The sequence below is a fragment of the Hordeum vulgare genome, chromosome 5H, assembly GCF_904849725.1.
Source record: "Hordeum vulgare subsp. vulgare chromosome 5H, MorexV3_pseudomolecules_assembly, whole genome shotgun sequence".
Classification (NCBI taxonomy): Eukaryota; Viridiplantae; Streptophyta; class Magnoliopsida; order Poales; family Poaceae; genus Hordeum; species Hordeum vulgare.
Genome location: NC_058522.1, coordinates 289855976 through 289876267, shown reverse-complemented (window position 1 = coordinate 289876267; position 20292 = coordinate 289855976). Strand labels below are relative to the sequence as shown.

The 20292-nt window shown below is 42.8% G+C and overlaps 1 protein-coding gene across 1 annotated transcript; it reads left to right on the top strand.

Moving 5' to 3' along the window:
* The first annotated feature begins 18984 nt into the window (after positions 1 to 18984).
* On the top strand, positions 18985 to 19728 carry LOC123397891. The gene has a single exon (XM_045092411.1). It carries the CDS (start codon positions 19011 to 19013, stop codon positions 19497 to 19499), a length of 489 nt encoding a protein of 162 aa, XP_044948346.1. The 5' UTR covers positions 18985 to 19010; the 3' UTR covers positions 19500 to 19728.
* Positions 19729 to 20292: the final 564 nt, after the last annotated feature.

The window sequence follows — 20292 nt, the reverse complement described above, 5'->3', positions numbered from 1 at the left end:
GACTTACAAGGATATCAAATCATGCATATAAGAAATCAGCAAAGACTCAAATATAATTCATAGATAATCTGATCACAAATCCACAATTCATCGGATCTCAATAAATACACCGCCAAATAGGATTACATCGGATAGATCTCCATGAAGATCATGGAGAACTTTGTATTGAAGATCCAAGAGAGAGAAGAAGCCATCTAGCTACTAACTACGGACCCGTAGGTCTGAAGTAGACTACTCACGAGTCATTGTTGAGGCAATGATGTTGATGTAGACGCCATGCAGCTCCAAAGTCCCCACTGGCAGGGCACCGGGAAGGGTCTCCAGATGAGATCTCGCGGAAACGGAACTTGCGGTGGCGGAAAAGTGGTTTCGTGGACGCCCTTTTTCTGGGATTTTAGGGAATAAATAGGCCAAAGAGCTAAGGCAGGGGAGCTCCAGGGGGGCCACAAGCCTGGTAGCCACGGGCCCCCTCTGGCTACGGCTACAGGGCTTGTGGGCTCCCTGTGGTCCTCCTGCCTTGGCCCTCAAGTCCCCCGATCTTCTTCTGTTCTGGAAAAATTCATTTCGGGGATTTTATTCCGTTTGGACTCCGTTCCAAAATCAGATCTGAAAAGAGTCAAAAACACAGAAAAAACAGGAACTGGCACATGGCACTGAATTAATAAGTTAGTCACAAAAAAGATATAAAAGGTATATAAAACATCCAAAGTTGACAAGAGAACAGCATGAAACCATCAAAAATTATAGATACGTTTGAGACGTATCAAGCATCCCCAAGCTTAACACCTGCTCGTCCTCGAGTAGGGAAGTGATAAATAATGAATTTTTGATGCTTTCATGCTACCTAGCATAGATGTCCTTTGTAACTCCTCTTATGTGACATGAATGTTCAGATCCGTTAGATTCAAAACAATAGTTTGCTATTGATGAGGAGACAATAATACTTCAAGCAAACTAGCAAGGTAATCATGAACTTTCAAAATAACAAGGCCAAAAGAAAGTTATCCCTACAAAATTATATAGTCTGGCTATGCTCTATCATCCTTGCACAACGAATTTAAATCATGCACAACCTCGATATTGGCTAAGTAATTGTTTTCACACCTTTACTTTCTCAAACCTTTTCAACTCTCGCGCAATACATGAGCGTGAGCCATGGTTTTAGCACTATAAGTGGAATGGAGTGAGGTGGAGGTTGCGAAGCAAACAAGGATAAGATGGTCACATCGACTAGGCATATCAATGAGCTATGGAGATGCTCATCAATAGATATCAATGTGAATGAGTAGGGATTTCCATACAAATGATGCACTAGAGCTAAGAGTATGTGAAAGCTCTTAAAGAAAACTAGTAGGTGTGCATCCAACTTGCTTGCTCACGAAGACCTAAGGCAATTTTGAGGAAGCGCATCATTGGAATATACAAGCCAAGTTATATAATGAAAATTTCCCACTAGCTATATGGTGGTGGCAAAACGAGATACTCTCAATCATGAAGATCATGGTGCTTAATATGAAGCACAAGTGTGGAAAGGAGATAGTGGCATTGTCCCTTCTCTCTTTTTCTCTCATTTTTTTGGTGGGCTCTTTGGCCTCTCTTTTTTGGTGGGCATCTTTGGCCTCTTTTTGTAAATGGGCTTCGCTGGCCTCTTTTATTTCTTCACATGGGACAATGCTCCATCAATGATGATCATCACACTTACAACTCAAAACTTAGAGCAATGATGACTCTATATGAAATGCCTTCGGTAGTGTACCGTGACAATGATCTAGCATGGCATAGACATCAATGGAAACATCATGCTAGCTATCTTATGATCATGAATGGCAATGTAGACGTTGTGGCACATGTCATGGTGGTAGTTGCATGGCAATATATCTTGGAATGGCTTTGAAAAAGCCATAGTAGGTAGGTATGGTGGCTGTTTTGAGGGAGGCTAATGGTGGTTTATGCACCGGCGAAAGTTGCACGGCACTTAAGAAGATAGTGATGGTGGAAGGTGAAAGTGCATCTAAACCATGGACTCAACATTAGTCATGAAGAGCTCATATACTTGTTGCAAAAGTTTTAGTAGTAATCGAAACAAAGCATTCAACGCATACTCCTAGGGGAAGGGTTGGTAGGTATAAACCATCGCGCGATCCCGACCGCTACACAAAGGATGACAATCAATAAATTAATCATGCTTAGACTTCATCACATAGCGGTTCACCATACGTGCATGCTACGGGAATCACTAACTTCAAAACAAGTATTTCTAGATCCACAACACCTTACTAGTATAACTTCAATATTACCACAACCACAACTCAAAACTAATTGAGATGAATCAAACTTCTCTATCTACTCAATGTACATAAAGGTGGAAGTTTTCATATCCCTTTGGATAACTACCCCTTTTGAGACTACTTTCATAACATAGATCAACTACCACTCCACTCACTGTCGTGCTCCAAAAGATAGAAGTGAAGCACATAGAGCAAAATCAACTAGCTCAAAAGATATAAGTGAAAGACGTGTGAGCTGAATTGCCTAACCAAAGGATATAAGTGAAGCTCGACAAAATCACGGTGAGTGCATGTCTCTCTCCCTAGGTGTGCAGCAAGGAAGTTTGTGACACAACAAAAATAAAAGACTCCTACGATACAAGACGCTCCAAGCAAAACACATAACATGTGGTGAATAAAAATATAGCCCCAAGTAACGTTACCGATGGATTGAAGATGAAAGAGGGGATGCCTTCCCGGGGCATCCCCAAGCTTAGGCTTTTTCGACATCCTTGAATCAACTTGGGGTGCCTTGGGAATCCCCAAGCTTGAGATCTTGCCACTCTTTATCTCTTTGTCCATAATAACTTCACCCAAAACTTGAAAACTTCACAACATGAAACTTAAACAGAAACTCGTGATATCATTAGTATAAGAAAGCAAATCACCACTTCCTTAGGTACTGTAGCAAACTTAAATTCTACTTATGTTGATGTTGGGTTACTGTATTTTCAATCTTCCATGTCTAATACCCCCCGATACTATCCATAGTTTCATCAAAATAAGCAACGAACTCAACAAAAACAGAATCTGTTAACAGCAGACCAGTCTGTAGCAATCTGTATACTTCGTATACTTCTGTACTTCACAATTTCTGAAAAATTACGACAATCTGAAGAATTTGCGTAGCAATCAGTAGAAAAAAGAATCAACTCAAAGGCTCTCACAGAAAAAAAAATGAAAATTATTTTCGTGAGCAGAAAGTTTATGTCTTTTCCAGCATGATCAAACGATCATCCCCAAGACTAATCATAACGGTTTTACTTGGCATAAACGCAAGATTTTACTTGGCACAAACGCAAAAGAAACACAAAAAAATCATAACAGAATTATGAAAGTGTGGAAAGCACAAAACAGAAATAAAAAGGATAGATTCGTTGGGTTGCCTTCCAACAAGCGCTATTGTCTAACGCCCTTAGCTAGGCATTGATAATTCAATGATGCTCACACAGAAGACAAGAATTGAAGCACAACGAGAGCATCATAGAGCATGTGAAAATCACATCTAAGTCTAACATACTTCCTATGCATAGGCATTTTATAGGAAAACAAATTGGCAAGACAACCAATAGTAACCAAATGCAAGGAAGAAGAAAGATACAATAGCAATCTCAACATAACGAGAGGTGATTTAGTGATATGAAAGTTTCTACCACCATATTTTCCTCTCTCATAATAATTACATGTGGGATCATATTCGAATTCCACAATGTAACTATCACATAGGATATTCTTTTCATGATCCACATGCATGCAAAGTTGACGCTCTTCAAAAATAGTGGGATTATCATCAACTAAAGTCATGACTTCTCCAAACCCACTTTCAATAATATTGCAAATATCATATTCATCATGAGGCTTAAACAAATTTTCAAGATCATAAGAAAAATCATCGCCCCACTCATGATCATTGCAACAAGTAGTGGACAAAGCAAAACTAGCATCCCCAAGCTTAGGGTTTTGCATATTTTTAGCATGATTGTCACTAATATAATTTATAGTGAAACCATTGCAATCATGCTTTTCATCCAAGGAGCCCTCGTGAATCACTTCATAAATTTCTTCCTCACAATTCTCAGATTCATGCATCTCAAGCAAAACTCCATAAAGATAGTCAAGTGCACTCAACTCACTAGTAATTGGATCAACATAATTGGATCTCTTAAAGAGATTAGCAAGTGGATGAGGATCCATATCACTAGATTTTCAGCAAGCGAAGATGCAAGCATATTGAAGACACATGGCACACAAGCGAACAGAAAGCAAGCGAGAGAAAAGGGCGAACGAAAAAGGCAAACGAAAAAGACAAATAGATGAAGTGGGGGAGAGGAAAACGAGAGGCAACTGGCAAAAAAGGTAAATGCAAGAGATGAGTTTGTGACACTTACTTGGATAGATCTTGACTTGATCTCTCCCCGGCAACGGCGCCAGAAATCCTTCTGTTGCTGGCTACGCCTATAGGGATTTCCTTGGCAAATATGCAAAGGATTCCCCCGTGGCCTTGGAGCCTTGCGTTGGTGTTCCCTTGAAGAGGAAAGTGTGATGTAGCACAGCGGTGGTAAGTATTTCCCTCAGTTTGAGAACCAAGGTATCAATACAGTAGGAGGATCGCGTCAAGTCACAAGTACCTGCACAAACACAAAGAGCTTGCACCCAACGCTATGAAGGGGTTGTCAATCCCTTATAGATTGTTTGCAAAGTGAGAACTGAGAGCAAAAAGTAAACAACGCAAAGTAAAAGTAAAAGCTAAGATGATAATTGTGAGTAGACCCGGGGGCCGTAGTGTTCACTAGTGGCTTATCTCATGAAAGCAAGTAGACGGTGGGTGAACGAATTACTTTCAAGCAATTGATAGAACCGCGCAAAGTCATGTCGTTATCTATGGCAATGATCATACATATAGGCATCACGTCCAAAACAAGTAGACCGACACTTTCTGCATCTACTAGTATTACTCCACATGTCGACCGCTATCCAGCATGCATCTAGTCTATTGAGTTCATAAGAACAGAGTAACGCCTTAAGCAAGATGACATGATGTAGATGGACAATCTCAAATTTATGATGGAATCCCATCTTGTTACCCTTGATGGCAACAACACGTTGTGTGCCTTGCTGCCCCTTCTGTCACTGGGAAAGGTCACCGCACGGTATGAACCCAAAACCAAACACTTCTCCCGTTGCAAGAATCATAGATCTAGTTGGCCAAACAAAACCCAAGACTCGGAGAGACTTACAAGGATATCAAATCATGCATATAAGAAATCAGCAAAGACTCGAATATAATTCATAGATAATCTGATCACAAATCCACAATTCATCGGATCTTGACAAACACACCGCCAAAGAGGATTACATCGGATAGATCTCCATGAAGATCATGGAGAACTTTGGATTGAAGATCCAAGAGAGAGAAGAAGCCATCTAGCTACTAACTACGGACCCGTAGGTCTGAACTAGACTACTCACGAGTCATTGGAGAGGCAATGATGTTAATGTAGAAGCCCTCCAGCTCCAAAGTCCCCTCCGGCAGGGTACCGGGAAGGGTCTCGAGATAAGATCTCACGGAAATGGAAGCTTGCGGCGACAGAAAAGTGGTTTCGTGGATGCCCTTTTTTCTGGGATTTTAGGGAATAAATAGGCCAAAGAGATAGAGCAGGGGAGCTCCAGGGGGGCCACAAGCCTGGTAGCCGCGGGCCCCCCTGGCCGCGGGTACACGGCTTGTGGGCTCCCTGTGCGCCTCCAGCCTTGGCCCTCAAGTCCCCCGATCTTCTTCTGTTCTGGAAAAATTCATTTCGGGGATTTTATTCCATTTGGACTCCGTTCCAAAATCAGATCTGAAAAGAGTCAAAAACACAGAAAAAACACAAACTAACACTTGGCACTGAATTAATAAGTTAGTCCCAAATAAGATATAAAAGGTATATAAAACATCCAAAGTTGAAAAGGTAACACCATGAAACCATCAAAAATTACAGATACATTTGAGACGTATCACACCTCTACCCTAGGACTTTCGGTAATAAATTCCCTAAAATCCCAGAAAAAATCGGGAGATCATCGAAAGTACTTTTCCGCCGCCGCACGCTTCTGTCTCCGCAAGATCCCATCTGGAGCACGTTCTAGTGCCCTGCCGGAGGGGGATTCGGACACGGAGGGCTTCTTCATCAAAACTATGACCTCTCTGATGATGCATGAGTAGTTCACCATAGACCTACGGGTCCATATCTAGAGTAGTTCACCATAGACCTACGGGTCCATAGCTAGTAGCTAGATGGCTTCTTATCTATCTTGGATCTTTAATGCAAAGTTCTCCATGATATTCATGGAGATCTATCCGATGTAATCTTCTTTTACGATGTGTTTGTCGAGATCCGATGAATTGTGGATTTATGATCAGATTATCTATGAATCTTATTTGAGTTTCTTCTGATCTCTCTTATGCATGATTTCATATCCTTGTAATTCTCTTCGAGTTGTGGGTTTTGTTTGCCCAACTAGATCTATGATTCTTGCATTGGGAGAAGTGCTTGGTTTTGGGTTCATACCGTGCGGTGACCTCACCCAGTGATAGAGGGGGTAGCGAGGCACGCATCGTGTTGTTGCCATCAAGGGTAAAAATATGGGGTTTCCATCATTGGTTTGAGATTAAGCCTCTACATCATGCCATCTTGCATAAGGCTTTACTCTGTTTGTCATGAACTCAATACACTAGATGCATGGTGGATAGCGGTCGATGTGTGGAGTAATAGTAGTAGATGCAGAAAGTATCGGTCTACTTGTCTCGGACGTGATGCCTATATGTATGATCATTGCCTTAGATATCGTCATGACTTTGCACGGTTCTATCAATTGCTCGATAGTAATTTGTTCACCCATCGTAATATTTGCTATTTTGAGAGAAGCCTCTAGTGAACACTATGGCCCCGGGGTCTACTCCACACCATATTTTCAGCCTTACACTTTTACTTCGTTGCACTTTCCGCCTTCAGATCTCACTTTGCAATCAATCTTGAAGGGATTGACAACCCCTTTATAGCGTTGGGTGCAAGCTCTTTGTGTTTGTGCAGTTACTCTCGACTTGATGAGATTCTCCTACCGGATTGATACCTTGGTTCTCAAACTGAGGGAAATACTTACTGCTCCTGTGCTGCATCACCCTTTCCTCTTCAAGGGAAAAACTGACGCAAGCAAGTCTCCGTTAACGTGTCAATTTTTGGCGCTGTTGTTTGAGAAGTAGCAAGAAGAATTTGTAGCACCGTTGCCGGGGAAGGACTTTTGTTGTCATAGCAGAAGAATTTCTGGCACCGTTGTTGGGGTGGATCCAGTCAAGAACTCATCCAAGTAAGTATCGCAAACTCATCTCTTGCATTTACTTTGTTTGCCAGTTGCCTCTCATTTTCCTCTCCTCCACTTCTGAAAAGCGGTTTTTTTGCCTTCTTCGTTTTCCTTTCCTTTGCTTATGTGCTATGTGCCTTCAACATGCTTGCATCTTCGCTTGATGAAAATCTATTGATATGGATCCTCATCCACTTGCTAATCTCTTTAAGAGATCCAATTATGTTGATCCAATTGCTAGTGAGTGAAGTGCACTACTTTCTTTATGGAGTTTTGCTTGAGATGCGTGAAACTGAAAATCGTGATGAAGAAATTTATGAAGTAATTCACGAGGGCTCCTTGAATGGAAAGCATGACTGCAATGGTTTCACTATGAATTCTATTAGTGATAATCATGCTAAAAATAAGCAAAACCCTAAGCTTGGGGATGCTAGTTTTGCTATGTCCACTACTTGTTACAATGATCATGATTGGGGTGACAATTTTTCTTACGATCTTGAAAATTTGTTTAAACCTCATGATGACTATGATATTTGCAATAATATTGAAAGTGGGTTTGGAGAAGTCATGACTTTAGTTGATGATAATCCCACTATTTTTGAAGAGCGTCAACTTTGCATGCATGTGGATCATGAAAATAATATCCTTTGTGATAGCTATATTGTTGAATTTGAATATGATCCCACATGTAATTGCTATGAGAGAGGAAAATATTGTGGTAGAAACTTTCATGTTACCAAATCACCTCTCGTTATGTTGAGATTGTTATTGTCTCTTTCTTCTTCCTTGCATATGGTAACTATTGGTTGTCTTGACAATCTCTTTTCCTATAAAATGCCTATGCATAGGAAGTATGTTACACTTAGATGTGATTTTCACATGCTTTATGATGCTCTCGTTGTGCTTCAATTCTTGTCTTTTGTGTGAGCACCATTGAATTATCAATGCCTAGCTAAGGGCGTTAAACAATAGCGCTTGTTGGGAGCCAACCCAATGAATTTATCTTTTTCTTTCTGTTTTGTTGCGTCCACACTATCATAATTCTGTTATGATTGTGTATTTTGTGTTTCTTTTTGTGTTTGAGCCAAGCAAAACCTTTATGACTAGTCTTGGTGATGGTTGTTTGATCCTGCTGGAAAAAGACAGAAACGTTTCGCTCACGAGATGATTTTTCATTTTTATTCAGAAAGAGATTTTGAGTTGACTCTTTTTTCTGCTCGTTGATATGCCTTTTTCCCAGACATTCGTAATTTATAAGAATTTTTTAGGTACCAGAAGTATACGAAGTATACAGATTATTACAGACTGGTCTATTTTTGACAGATTCTGTTTTTTTGTTGAGTTGGTTGCTTGTTTTGATGAAACTATGGATAGTGTAGGGGGTACTAGCCATGGAAAAGTTATAATACAGTATCCTAACACCAATACAAATAGAAACCAAGATTGCTACAGTACCTAAAGAGGTGGTAGTTTGTTTTCTTGTGCTAATGTTATCACGAGTTTCTGTTTAAGTTTTGTGTTGTGAAGTTTTCAAGTTTTGGGTGATGTTCTCATGGACAAAGAGATAAGGAGTGGAAAGAGCTCAAGCTTGGGGATGCCCAAGGCATCCCAAGCCAAATTCAAGGACACCAAAAAGCCTAAGCTTGGGGATGCCCCGGGAAGGCATCTCCTCTTTCGTCTTCAATCCATCAGTAACATTACTTGGAGCTATATTTTTATTCACCACATGATATGTGTTTTGCTTAGAGCATCTTGTATCTTAGGAGTCTTTTCTATTTGTTGTGTCACAATCATCCTTGCTGCACACCTTTAGAGAGAGACATGCACTCATCGGGATTTTGCTAGAATGCTCATAGTGCTTCACTTATATCTTTTGAGCTACATAAATTTTCTCTATGTGCTTGACTTAGATCTTTTAGAGCACGGCGGTGCGTGACTTGGTAGTTGGCTTATGCTATGAAAGTAGTCCTAGAGGTGATAGGTACCCAAAGAGGATACAAAAACCTCCATCTTCATGTGCATTGAGTAGAAAGAGAAGTTTTGATTCCTCTCAATTAGTCTTGAGGCATGGATTAGGTAATATTAAGAGTTATGTTAGTAGGGTGTTGTGAATCTAGAAATACTTGTGTTGAAGTTAGTGATTCCCGTAGCATGCACGTATGGTGAACCGCTATGTTAGGAAGTCGGAGCATAATTGATCTATTGATTGTCATCCTTTGTTTTGAGGTCGGGATCACGCGATGGTTAACACCTACCAACCCTTCCCCTAGGAGTATGCGTTTAGCACTTTGTTTCGATTACTAATAAAAACTTTCGCAATAAGTATGTGAGTTCTTCATGAATAATGTGAGTCCATGGTATACATGCACTTTCACCTTTCACCATTGCTAGCCTGTCTAGTGACGTGCAACTTTTGCCGGTACACAAGCCCACTATATGCCTTCCTCAAAACAGCCACCATACCTACCTACTATGGCATTTTCATAGCCATTCCGAGATATATTGCCATGCAACTCCCACCGTTTCGTCTCACGACTTGTGTCGTCCCTCTCATATCGCCATTGCATGATCGTAAGATAGCTAGCGAGATGTTTCAACATCATACGCCAAGCTAGATCGTTGCACATCCCGGTACACTGTCGGAGGCATTTCCTATAGAGTCATCATCGTTCTAAGCTTTGAGCTGTGAGTAAATAAAAGTGTGATGATCATCATTATTAGAGCATTGTCCCATGTGAGGAAATTTTAAAAAATCCCAAAGAGCCCAAAAAACAAAAAAAGGAAAAAAAGAGGCCTAGGAGCCCAAATAAAAAAAAGAGAGAAAAAGAGAGAAGGGGAAATGCTACTATCTTTTGCCACACCTGTGCTTCATAATAGCACCATGTTCTTCATGATTGAGAGCTTCTTGCTTTGTCACTGCCATATGCTAGTGGGAATCTTTATCATATAACTTGGCTTGTATATTCCAATGATGGGCTTCCTCAAAATTGCCCTAGGTCTTCGTGAGCAAGCAAGTTGGATGCACACCCACCAGTTCTACTTTTGAGCTTTCACATAATTATAGCTCTAGTGCATCCCTTGTATGGCAATCCCTACTCATTCACATTGATATCTATTAATGGGCATCTCCATAGCCCTTTCATACGCCGAGTCAATGTGACCATCTTCTCCTTTTTGTCTCACAACCACCACCACACTCTATTCCACCTATAGTGTTATATCCATGGCTCACGCTCATGTATTGCGTGATAGTAATAAAAAGTTTGAGAAAGTAAGAGTGCGAAAACAATTACTTGGCCAATACCAGGGTTGTGCAAGATTTACATTAGTTGTCTGAGGATGATGGAGCATAGCCAGACTATATGATTTTGTAGGGATAACTTTCCTTGGCCCTGTTATTTTGAAAGTTCATGATTACCTTGCTAGTTTGCTTGAAGTATTATTGTTTTCATGTCAATAGCAAACTATTGCTTTGAATCTTACGGATCGGAACACTCATGTCATATGAAAGAAGTTGCAAAGGACAACTACGCTAGGTAGCATTCCACATCAAAAATTCATTATTTCTCACTTCCCTACTCGAGGACGAGCAGGAGTTAAGCTTGGGGATGCTTGATACGTCTCCAACGTATCTATAAATTTTGATGGTTTCATGCTATTATCTTGTCAAACTTTGGATGTTTTGCATGCCTTTTATATATTTTTTGGGGACTAACTTATTAACTCAGTGCCAAGTGCTAGTTCCTTTGTTTCCATGTTTTTAACCCCTTTCAGAGGAGGATTTTGAACGGAGTCCAAACGGAACGAAACTGCCAAAAAGATTTTTTCCAAAACAGAAAAAGATCGGGAAGCCTGAGAATCAGTGCAGGGGGCCTGCAGGGACCCCACAAGCCCCCTAGCCACAGCCAGGGGGGGCCGTGCCTCCCTGGCTTGTGGGCTCCCTGGGCCACTTATGCCCTAGGAATTTCGCCTATAAATTCCCTAAAATCCCAGAAAAAATTGGGAGATCATTGAAAGTACTTTTCCTCCTCCGCAAGCTTCTGTCTCCACAAGATCCCATCTGGGGCACGTTCTGGTGCCCTACCGGAGGGGAGATTCGGACACAGAGGGCTTCTTCATCAACACCATGACCTCTCCGATGATGTGTGAGTAGTTCACCATAGATCTACGGGTCCATAGCTAGTAGCTAGATGGCTTCTTCTCTCTCTTGGATCTTCAATACAAAGTTCTCCATGATCTTCATGGAGATCTATCCGATGTAATCTTCTTTTGTGGTGTGTTTGTCTAGATCCGATAAATTGTGGATTTATGATCAGATTATCGATGAATCTTATTTGAGTTTCTTCCGATCTCTCTTATGCATGATTTCATATCCTTGTAATTCTCTTCGAGTTGTGGGTTTTGTTTGGCCAACTAGATATATGATTCTTGCATTGGGAGAAGTGCTTGGTTTTGGGTTCATACCGTGCGGTGATCTCACCTAGTGATAGAAGGGGTAGCGAGGCACGCATCGTGTTGTTGCCATCAAGGGTAAAAAGATGGGGTTTTCATCATTGGTTTGGAGATTATCCCTCTACGTCATGTCATCTTGCTTAAGGCGTTACTCTGTTCGTCATGAACTCAATACACTAGATGCATGTTGGATAGCGGTCTATGTGTGGACTAATAGTAGTAGATTCAGAAAGTATCAGTCTACTTGTCTCAGATGTGATGCCTATATGTATGATCATTGCCTTAGATATCATCATGACTTTGCGCGGTTCTATCAATTACTCGACAGTAATTTGTTCACGCACCGTCATATTTGCTATTTTGAGAGAAGCCTCTAGTGAACACTATGGCCCCCGGGTCTACTCCACACCATATTTTCAGCCTTACACTTTTCCTTCGTTGCACTTTCCGCCTTCAGATCTCACTTTGCAATCAATCTTGAAGTGATTGACAACCCCTTTATAGCGTTGGGTGCAAGCTCTTTGTGTTTGTGCAGGTACTCTGGACTTGACGAGATTCTCCTACTGGATTGATACCTTGGTTCTCAAACTGAGGGAAATACTTACTGCTCCTGTGCTGCATCACCCTTTCCTCTTCAAGGGAAAAACCGATGCAAGCAAGTCTCCGTCAACGTGTCAATTTTTTGCGTTGTTGTTTGAGAAGTAGCAAGAAGAATTTGTGGCGTCGTTGCCGGGGAAGGACTTTTGTTGTCGTAGCACATACCACTACATCAACCGCGTTCTTGAACACTTCCGCTGAGCGATCTACAAGGGTATGTAGATTCAATCTCTCCTCTCGTAGATGGTCATCACCATGGATAGATCGTGTTTGCACATTGGAATTTTTTTTGGTTCCCATGCAACATTCTCCAACAGTAACGCCCAAGATGCAATCCTATCCTTGTATCGCACGAGGGCCTCGACAGGGATAGAAGTTCATCTCATCGTTTCACAAGAATGGATATTGTTACAAGTACATGTACAGAAGAGATGAGTATATGGAATTGGCTTACACTCACCACAAGCTACATCAAGGTCACATCAATACAACAACATGTTTAACCACCATGGAGAAGAGCAGGGTCCAACTACGGATGAAAAAATGACAAAAGAACGACGTCCATCCTTGCTATCCTAGGCTGCCGGCCTGGAACCCATCCTAGATCGATGAAGAAGAAGAATAAGAAACTCCAAATAGCACAATCATCGTGTTCACATGAAAGTGTCACTTTACCTATACCTGCAACATTTGTTGTAGTAATCTATGAGCCGCAGGGACTTAGCAATATCATTTCCAAAGGTATCAAGACTAGCAAAGCTTAATGGGTGAGGTATGGTTAAGTGATGAGGCTGTAGGAAGTGACTAAGCATTTATTTGAGTAGCTAACTTATGAGTACAAGAATAAGACGGGGGTGATCTACGCAGAAATGGATGTGAGCTAATAATGATCAAATGAATGATCCTGAACACCTACTTACATCAAACATATCCCCACCATGTCCTCTTCACGAGAAGAGACAGTCACGGTTACGCACACAGTTGGCATATTTTAATTAAGTTTACTTCAAGTTATCTAGAACCGGATGTTAAACAAAGTTTCCAAGTTTGCCACATAACCGCGGGCATGGCTTTCTGAAAAATGCAACCCTGCAGGGGTGCTCCAACTAGTCAATCACAAACTACTACACGCTGCATTGGAAACCTCAACAACGGAAAACCTATGATCTTCTCGGAGTCCTTGTGGAAAACCTCAACTTGGAGAAAACCTAAAGTATCCTCGGAATCCCCCGCACAAGACGTTCGAGAAAGGTAAAACAATTCCAACAAGGCCGCCCGACATGCCGACAATCTCGATAGGAGTCGCGTATCTCGTTCTGAGGGCACACCAGATGAGCGATGGTTACCACGCCGAAACACCGAGTTGCCCCGAGGGGCGTTAATAAGTTGTTGTGTTTGGGACCAACACCATCAGCACTGGCCCCCTGTATTATGTTCAATTACTCCTCGAGTAGTGCTAACTCCCTGTGCGGCAATTAATTATCACTATTATTATGTTGGGCAAATATAGTACCAATGTTGGGCCTTGCCATACGAGTTTTATCCCAAAACGAAAGTCAAGGGGGTCCCCATAACAACCCCAAACATGTTAGGAGCGCTCAATATGGAACTTAACACCGGTAGCCTAAACTAAGGCGGCAATAGCGGAACAAAACACTCAGCCAGAAGGCCAAGCCTTCTGCCTTTTACCACGTATATAGGTGCGTTAAATTAATTAGCAATAATATGGTGATATAACAAGGAACCCATGATTTCACATGGAAGAAACTGCACCTGCAACTAGCAACGCCATAAGAAGGCTGAGCAAGAGGTAACATAGCCAAACAGTGGTTTGCTAGGTGGTGGAAAGGTTAGAGGTTTATCATGGCAAAGTTGGGAGGCTGACATTTAAGTGGTAGGCAGCGACACGTAGCAAAGAAACGAAACAACTAGCACGGAAATGATAGTAATGGTATCTAGGGAAATTCTGATCTTGCCTGCGGTCCCTCTGGGAAGAAGAACGAATCCGTGAAGCAGTCGAACCAGCGTACTCGAACGGATCCTCACATTCTAACACGCTTGCGGAACTCTATCGAGAAGAAGCAATCCGGAGACTAGAATCAACACACGACATTCACCACAGCATATGCATGACATGATGCATAATCAAATATGATGCATGTCCATTTTAATTATGCAAGGCATAGCTAAGCACAACAATTAATACTACACATTAAATGAAGCTCAATATGCAACGAGTTGCATATTGATGAAACTCCACGTTCAAATATTTAGTTCACTCTCGTTTAGGTACAAGACAATATTAAATATTGTTTAAATATGACAAGAGGTGAAGCATAAATAAACTACCTATCTAGGCATATTAAGTGATGTCGGAAACAACATATAGCATCTCCAAAATGACCCCATGTGTTAATTTCAAAATCTGTCCAGATCTGAATTAAACACATTTTATATTTATTAAATAGCAAAATATAGTGGAGCATGTGATTCTACATGTCAGTCTAGTCGATTTACATATATAGATCATTTGAAACGGAGCTACGGTCTAAAAGATATGATCACAAGATAATATAACATGGATGCAAAATGCATGCAAGTGGCAGCCACAACATATTAAAACATGGATGCAACAAGATATTACGAAACTACATGGAATTCCTAGACAAGTTTAAATGAGGCCGGAACAAAGAACAATAATTCCGGAAAGTCCCCATATGAAATTTTCGAATTTGCTACAGATGTGCCTAAAACATAACTTTAGAATTGTTAAACAGGAAAATAAATGTCACCGTGTTATTCTACACATTTTTCTAGGCAAGTTACATACGTGGAACATTTCAATCGGAGCTGCAGTTAAATAGATATGATGAAAACCGTTTTTGCATGGCCTAATGCAAATTAAATGAAAACAGCAAGTTAAATATTTTAAACATGGTTGGAAGTTGGAAATTGTGAAACTGCTCAAAATTCTAAGCATTTTTCATGTATAAAGTTTTAAATCCGAGGCCTGGTTATTTAGCTACGAATTAAATTATTTTAACATGGCATCTACACAAAATTATTAAAGAACACATTTAAATATATATTTTAACATGCATGAAAGTGGAAAATTATTAATCTACATAAAATTCTACACATTTTACATATTTACATTATTTTCATACTATGCACGATTTAATAGATATGAGCATTTTAAGAATATGTAATAATCTGTAATTTGCAAAACAGTGGTTAAATAGATAATTCGTGGGTGCAAAAAAACATTACAGGCCGCGTCTATGAACTAATGGGCCAACAGGAGCATCAGACCGTGGACACTATATCGCGCACACGGGCGAGGGATAGAGGGGCAGATGGGGGTGCTCACCTTGGGCCAAGCCCAGGCTGGCTCGGGCCTCGGGGCGGCTCGCGCTGATGTGCCTTGGGCGTGGTGGACTGGCCGATACTGGGCCTGGAGCGCGGGGTAGGCCGGCTGGTCAACGCGAGCAGGCGGTTGTCGGTACAAGGGACGAGCGGGAGGTGGGAGGAGGCCGATGGCAGCTGAGCGCATATCCAGCGGCAGGACGAGGCGAGACCGGCCGCATCCGATGGCGACGACGCAGAAGCGCCGACAGTGAGGCACATAGGCGGCGACGACGGTGTGCGAGGTAGCTCGGGGCAACGTCGGGCTTCTAGCGGTGCGGACCTTGACGGCAGCAGCAGCGGGGACGTCGGGCACAGGGCCACGACGATGAGGAGGAGGCACGGCGAGGCGGCGGGCTGACGATGTCGGAGCGTGGGCGGAGGGAAACGGTGAACCGCATGCAGGTGCTAGGTCTGACGAGGCGGCCGCCGGAGGAGCTCGGGATCCTCCCGATCCAGATCGGGATCAAGGGAGCCGCGGGCGACGATGGTTGGGCCCAGGCGGGCCGTGCTCGGGTTCAAGCGGGCCCGTGCGGGGTTAGAGGCTGGCTGCGGTGCCACTTGGTGGCGGGGCTGAATGGTGGTGGCGGCGCAGGGTTGGAGGGGCACGGAAATCAATGAATGACTAGGGTTAACCATGTTAGGAAGGGGGAGGCTGCTTAAATAGGAATGGAGCCTATGCATAGGGGTTTTCAGTTCCGATTTCGATCGTTGGATCGCTATCCGACGGCTCCAATCGGAGGGTTAGGCTAGATGGGCTATTGGGCTGTGTGGGGGGTGTTAGGCTGAGATGAGGGGGAAGTTGGCAGCCTGTGATAAGATTTTCAAAACACCGAAATGTCCAGGAATTAAACCGACTATATTGTTGTTATATATTTAACGATTCAGGTATTAAACGAACTCCGATTGTGCCTAAATTTGGCAGGATGCCTACTTACATTAAAATAAGACCGCACGCCTAGTTTCAATCCAATCTGAGAAAGTTTTATGAACACTTTTAAAAACAATATTTTAACGATGCCACGGGCGCGTGCGTGTGTGATTGGTCTCGAAACGGTCAACGACGGACGGAGAGAACCGACAACTAATAACGGATGCATGTTTTGAAGAAAAATAGGATTGCAACGGAGTGTCGATGCAATGTGCATGATGCGCATGATGCGATAATGAATGCAACAAACAAAATAATCACACGACGACAACGTAATAAAAGGGGAATCCTCTCGAGCGTCGGTTTCGGGCTGTTACATCAGATCTAGCCGCCTAGATCTGACGACCATCCATGATAGCACTGCCACCGTAGGAACCGTGACGCATTGGCCACTACTTGGGTGTGCCACCACTAGAGCCTGGGAGGAGGGCTCGCACCCCACCTCGCCAAACTGCGAGAGCCACCGAGACGGATCCCGCATGCTTGTCGTCATCTCTCATCCGAACCAAACTGTAGCAAAAAAACACCAGATTGTCGACGCAGATCGGCCTTGAACAGGGATTGCACCACGCTATGCCGCCACCTTCTACGGTCGCCGCCCCAAGATCCAGGCCGAACATCGTCCTTGCCACCGGGCATGTTCCGCTACCACCGACCCACCGACCCGCCGGCCACCGCGACCAAGGCCAGTATGACCACGGGAACGCGCCGAGTGGCCAGCACCATGCCACCACCTTGCACCGTCACTGGAGGTGATCCGCCATGCCGCCGCGACGCAGATCGGGAAGAAGTGTCCTAGCGCCATGGGATAACCCGCCTCACCTCATCCGACGCGGGAGGCAAGAGGTCCTTCGCCTTTGCTATCAACCGCCCAGTGCTTCGCGAGACGGCTTCCTCCAGCGGCGACGGAGGAAAAGATGGGGATGGAGACGTTCGGCGGCGTAGTTTAGGGTTTCCACCCGAACCGCCCTAGCGGGGAGGCTATGCGGGGCTTGAGGGGGGGGATGTTTATGTGAGATCCCCAAACCAATTAAAGCTAATATGGCCTATATACAACATTGTGGTGCTTGTCTCCAAAAAATTTCCTCCATATGCTTGATTACACTACGTGTCTAGGGACAATGCATCGGGTGTGCCCTTATAGTTTTGACATGCATTGATGCATGTTTTATATTTTTTTCTCTATCGAAATATTTATAGTTGTAGTAGGCTAAGTAGTACAGCTATAAATACTAGCAAAACGGCCCATGCGTCGCAACGGGAGAAAGAAATACCACACGGCACACGCTCTTAATTTATAAAAAATGTCTATAATTTAAGAATTTATAGTTACGATACAAATAAAGATGGTCTTATCCTACAAAAATGCAGTTCAAAATTTCACAGGTCTTCTATTTTAACACGGCTTGCATGTAGATTTAATACGTACAAAGAATCAGTCAAGTGACCTTCAGTTTCATCTCTAATCCTGATTTTGTTGACGTGTTCATCCTCAACCCGGATGAGTACCGGTATGAAAGAAAGACGAATAATGACTTATTTATTAAGATTGCACCCTAGATAGTATTTTTATTAAACGTTTAACAGATAAAATAATATCATATTTAAATTCTACATATTTTTTAATCAAATTCTATGTATAATATGTTAAATTTAGAGTTACGGTTTAAAAGATATGAGTATTTAAAAAAATATTTAATATATACTATGAGTTTAATGTCATAAACAGTAAAGGCTTTTTTGTAATATCACCTCGGTGGGTTTTCCGACGGAAACGATAGCCTCTTTATTATTAGGTAAAGATTTCGGTACAGATGAAGTAGTAGTCAAGGTAATTATAGTATTTAGTTGGACTTTTGTAGGAGGTTGGGAGCAATGAAAGATATTTTGTGTGAGAAAGTTGGACTTTCAGTTTGGACAAGTGGTCAAAAGGTCGCGCAACCAGGCAGCTTAAGCTTTCACCCGTTTAAAATATGTGCAAAGTATCCAGCAAAAGGAAAATACACAAAGTAGGCTGCCTACTAGGTCACCAACCGTACCCCCTAGCTAGTACTCTTCCCAACCATCGGCAACAAGTTTGAACCAACTCAACCATCCTGCATGACGCCGCACGCAGGTCTCTCGTCGTGATTCCAAAAAGGTTGGCGCGTGAACGACGCACGTATGCAGCTATATAGCCCTGCACCGCACCTGTTCGATCTTAAGTAGCCACAAGTGATCGGAGGTGCGTAGCTTGCGCAATGTCGTTAGGCATGGAAGTCAAGGCCATCGGCCAAGAAACCAACGCCTTAATCATGATGATCGAGGACGGCAACGATGACGAGGTGCTCACCAGCAACGACGGAGGCAGGGACAGTCACGGAGAGATGATCGTCACCGACGACGACGACGAGCTGTTCGAGCTCGACATCACCCTCCTGCGCGGCGTCGACAACGAAGACGTCCAAGACCGACACGATTGCCACAGCGCTGGTGATGGCGCCCATGCCCTGATGGCCAACTGCCTGCTGCCAGTGAGCTCGGTCAGCACGGCGGTGCCGGTCACGGACAGCAACATCATCTCGTCCTACTACGCCTTCTCCACGTACAGCAGCTCGAGGAAGTTCGGCATCAGCGGCGGTGGCAGGAGGAGGCTTGGGCGAGCAGCGGCTGACGGCCGCAGTTCCACTTGGGCGAGGTTTCGCCTCTCGAGCAGGGGATTCGCAACCGTCGGGAATTTTCAGAGATAGCAGCTCCGTGTATACGAAGGAAACGTCAGATGTAAATGTGAAATAGCACGGACCAAGTTAAGTGTTACATAAAAACTAGATAAACGAGATACGGAAGACACAGATTTTTACGTGGAAACCCTGCGGAAAAAAATCATTAACACACGAAGGCGCAATTACTATGAGGGTGGAGTATTACAAGCACGAGACGACAGAAAGTCTTTAGGTGTGACTACATGGAGTATATATTAGAGGCAATACATGAGAGTCCTCGAAGGACAAGTAAACGAGTTGTACTCTTATGCGTCGGTACCAACGCAAAGGCCCACATCGTTTGTACTACGTCTAGTCCAATACGGTAGAATTTGGATCACAATTTAACAATCTCCACCTTAAGCCAAATTCCCTCCAGTAGTCGAAGAAAGTGAATAACTTTATCCAAATCAGCATAAACACCTTGTGCGTCAAAGTTCATAGGACTAGTGAGAAATACCAATTAAGCATGAGCAAAGCTCAAACTTATTGATAGAGACTGGCTTTGTCATCATACCGGCTGGATTATCATGAGTACTTATCTTGCATATCTCAAATCATCTTTAGCAACAACATCTCGAACATAGTAAAATCTGGCATCAATGTGTTGTGTTCTCTCATGATACATTGGATTCTTTGTAAGATATATAGCACTTTGACTGTCAGAAAATATGGTAGGGCAAGATGAATCTTCACAAAGCTCGGTGTACAAACCTCTTAACCAGATAGCTTCTTTGCATGCCTCGGAAATAGTCATATACTCGGCATCAGTAGTAGAACA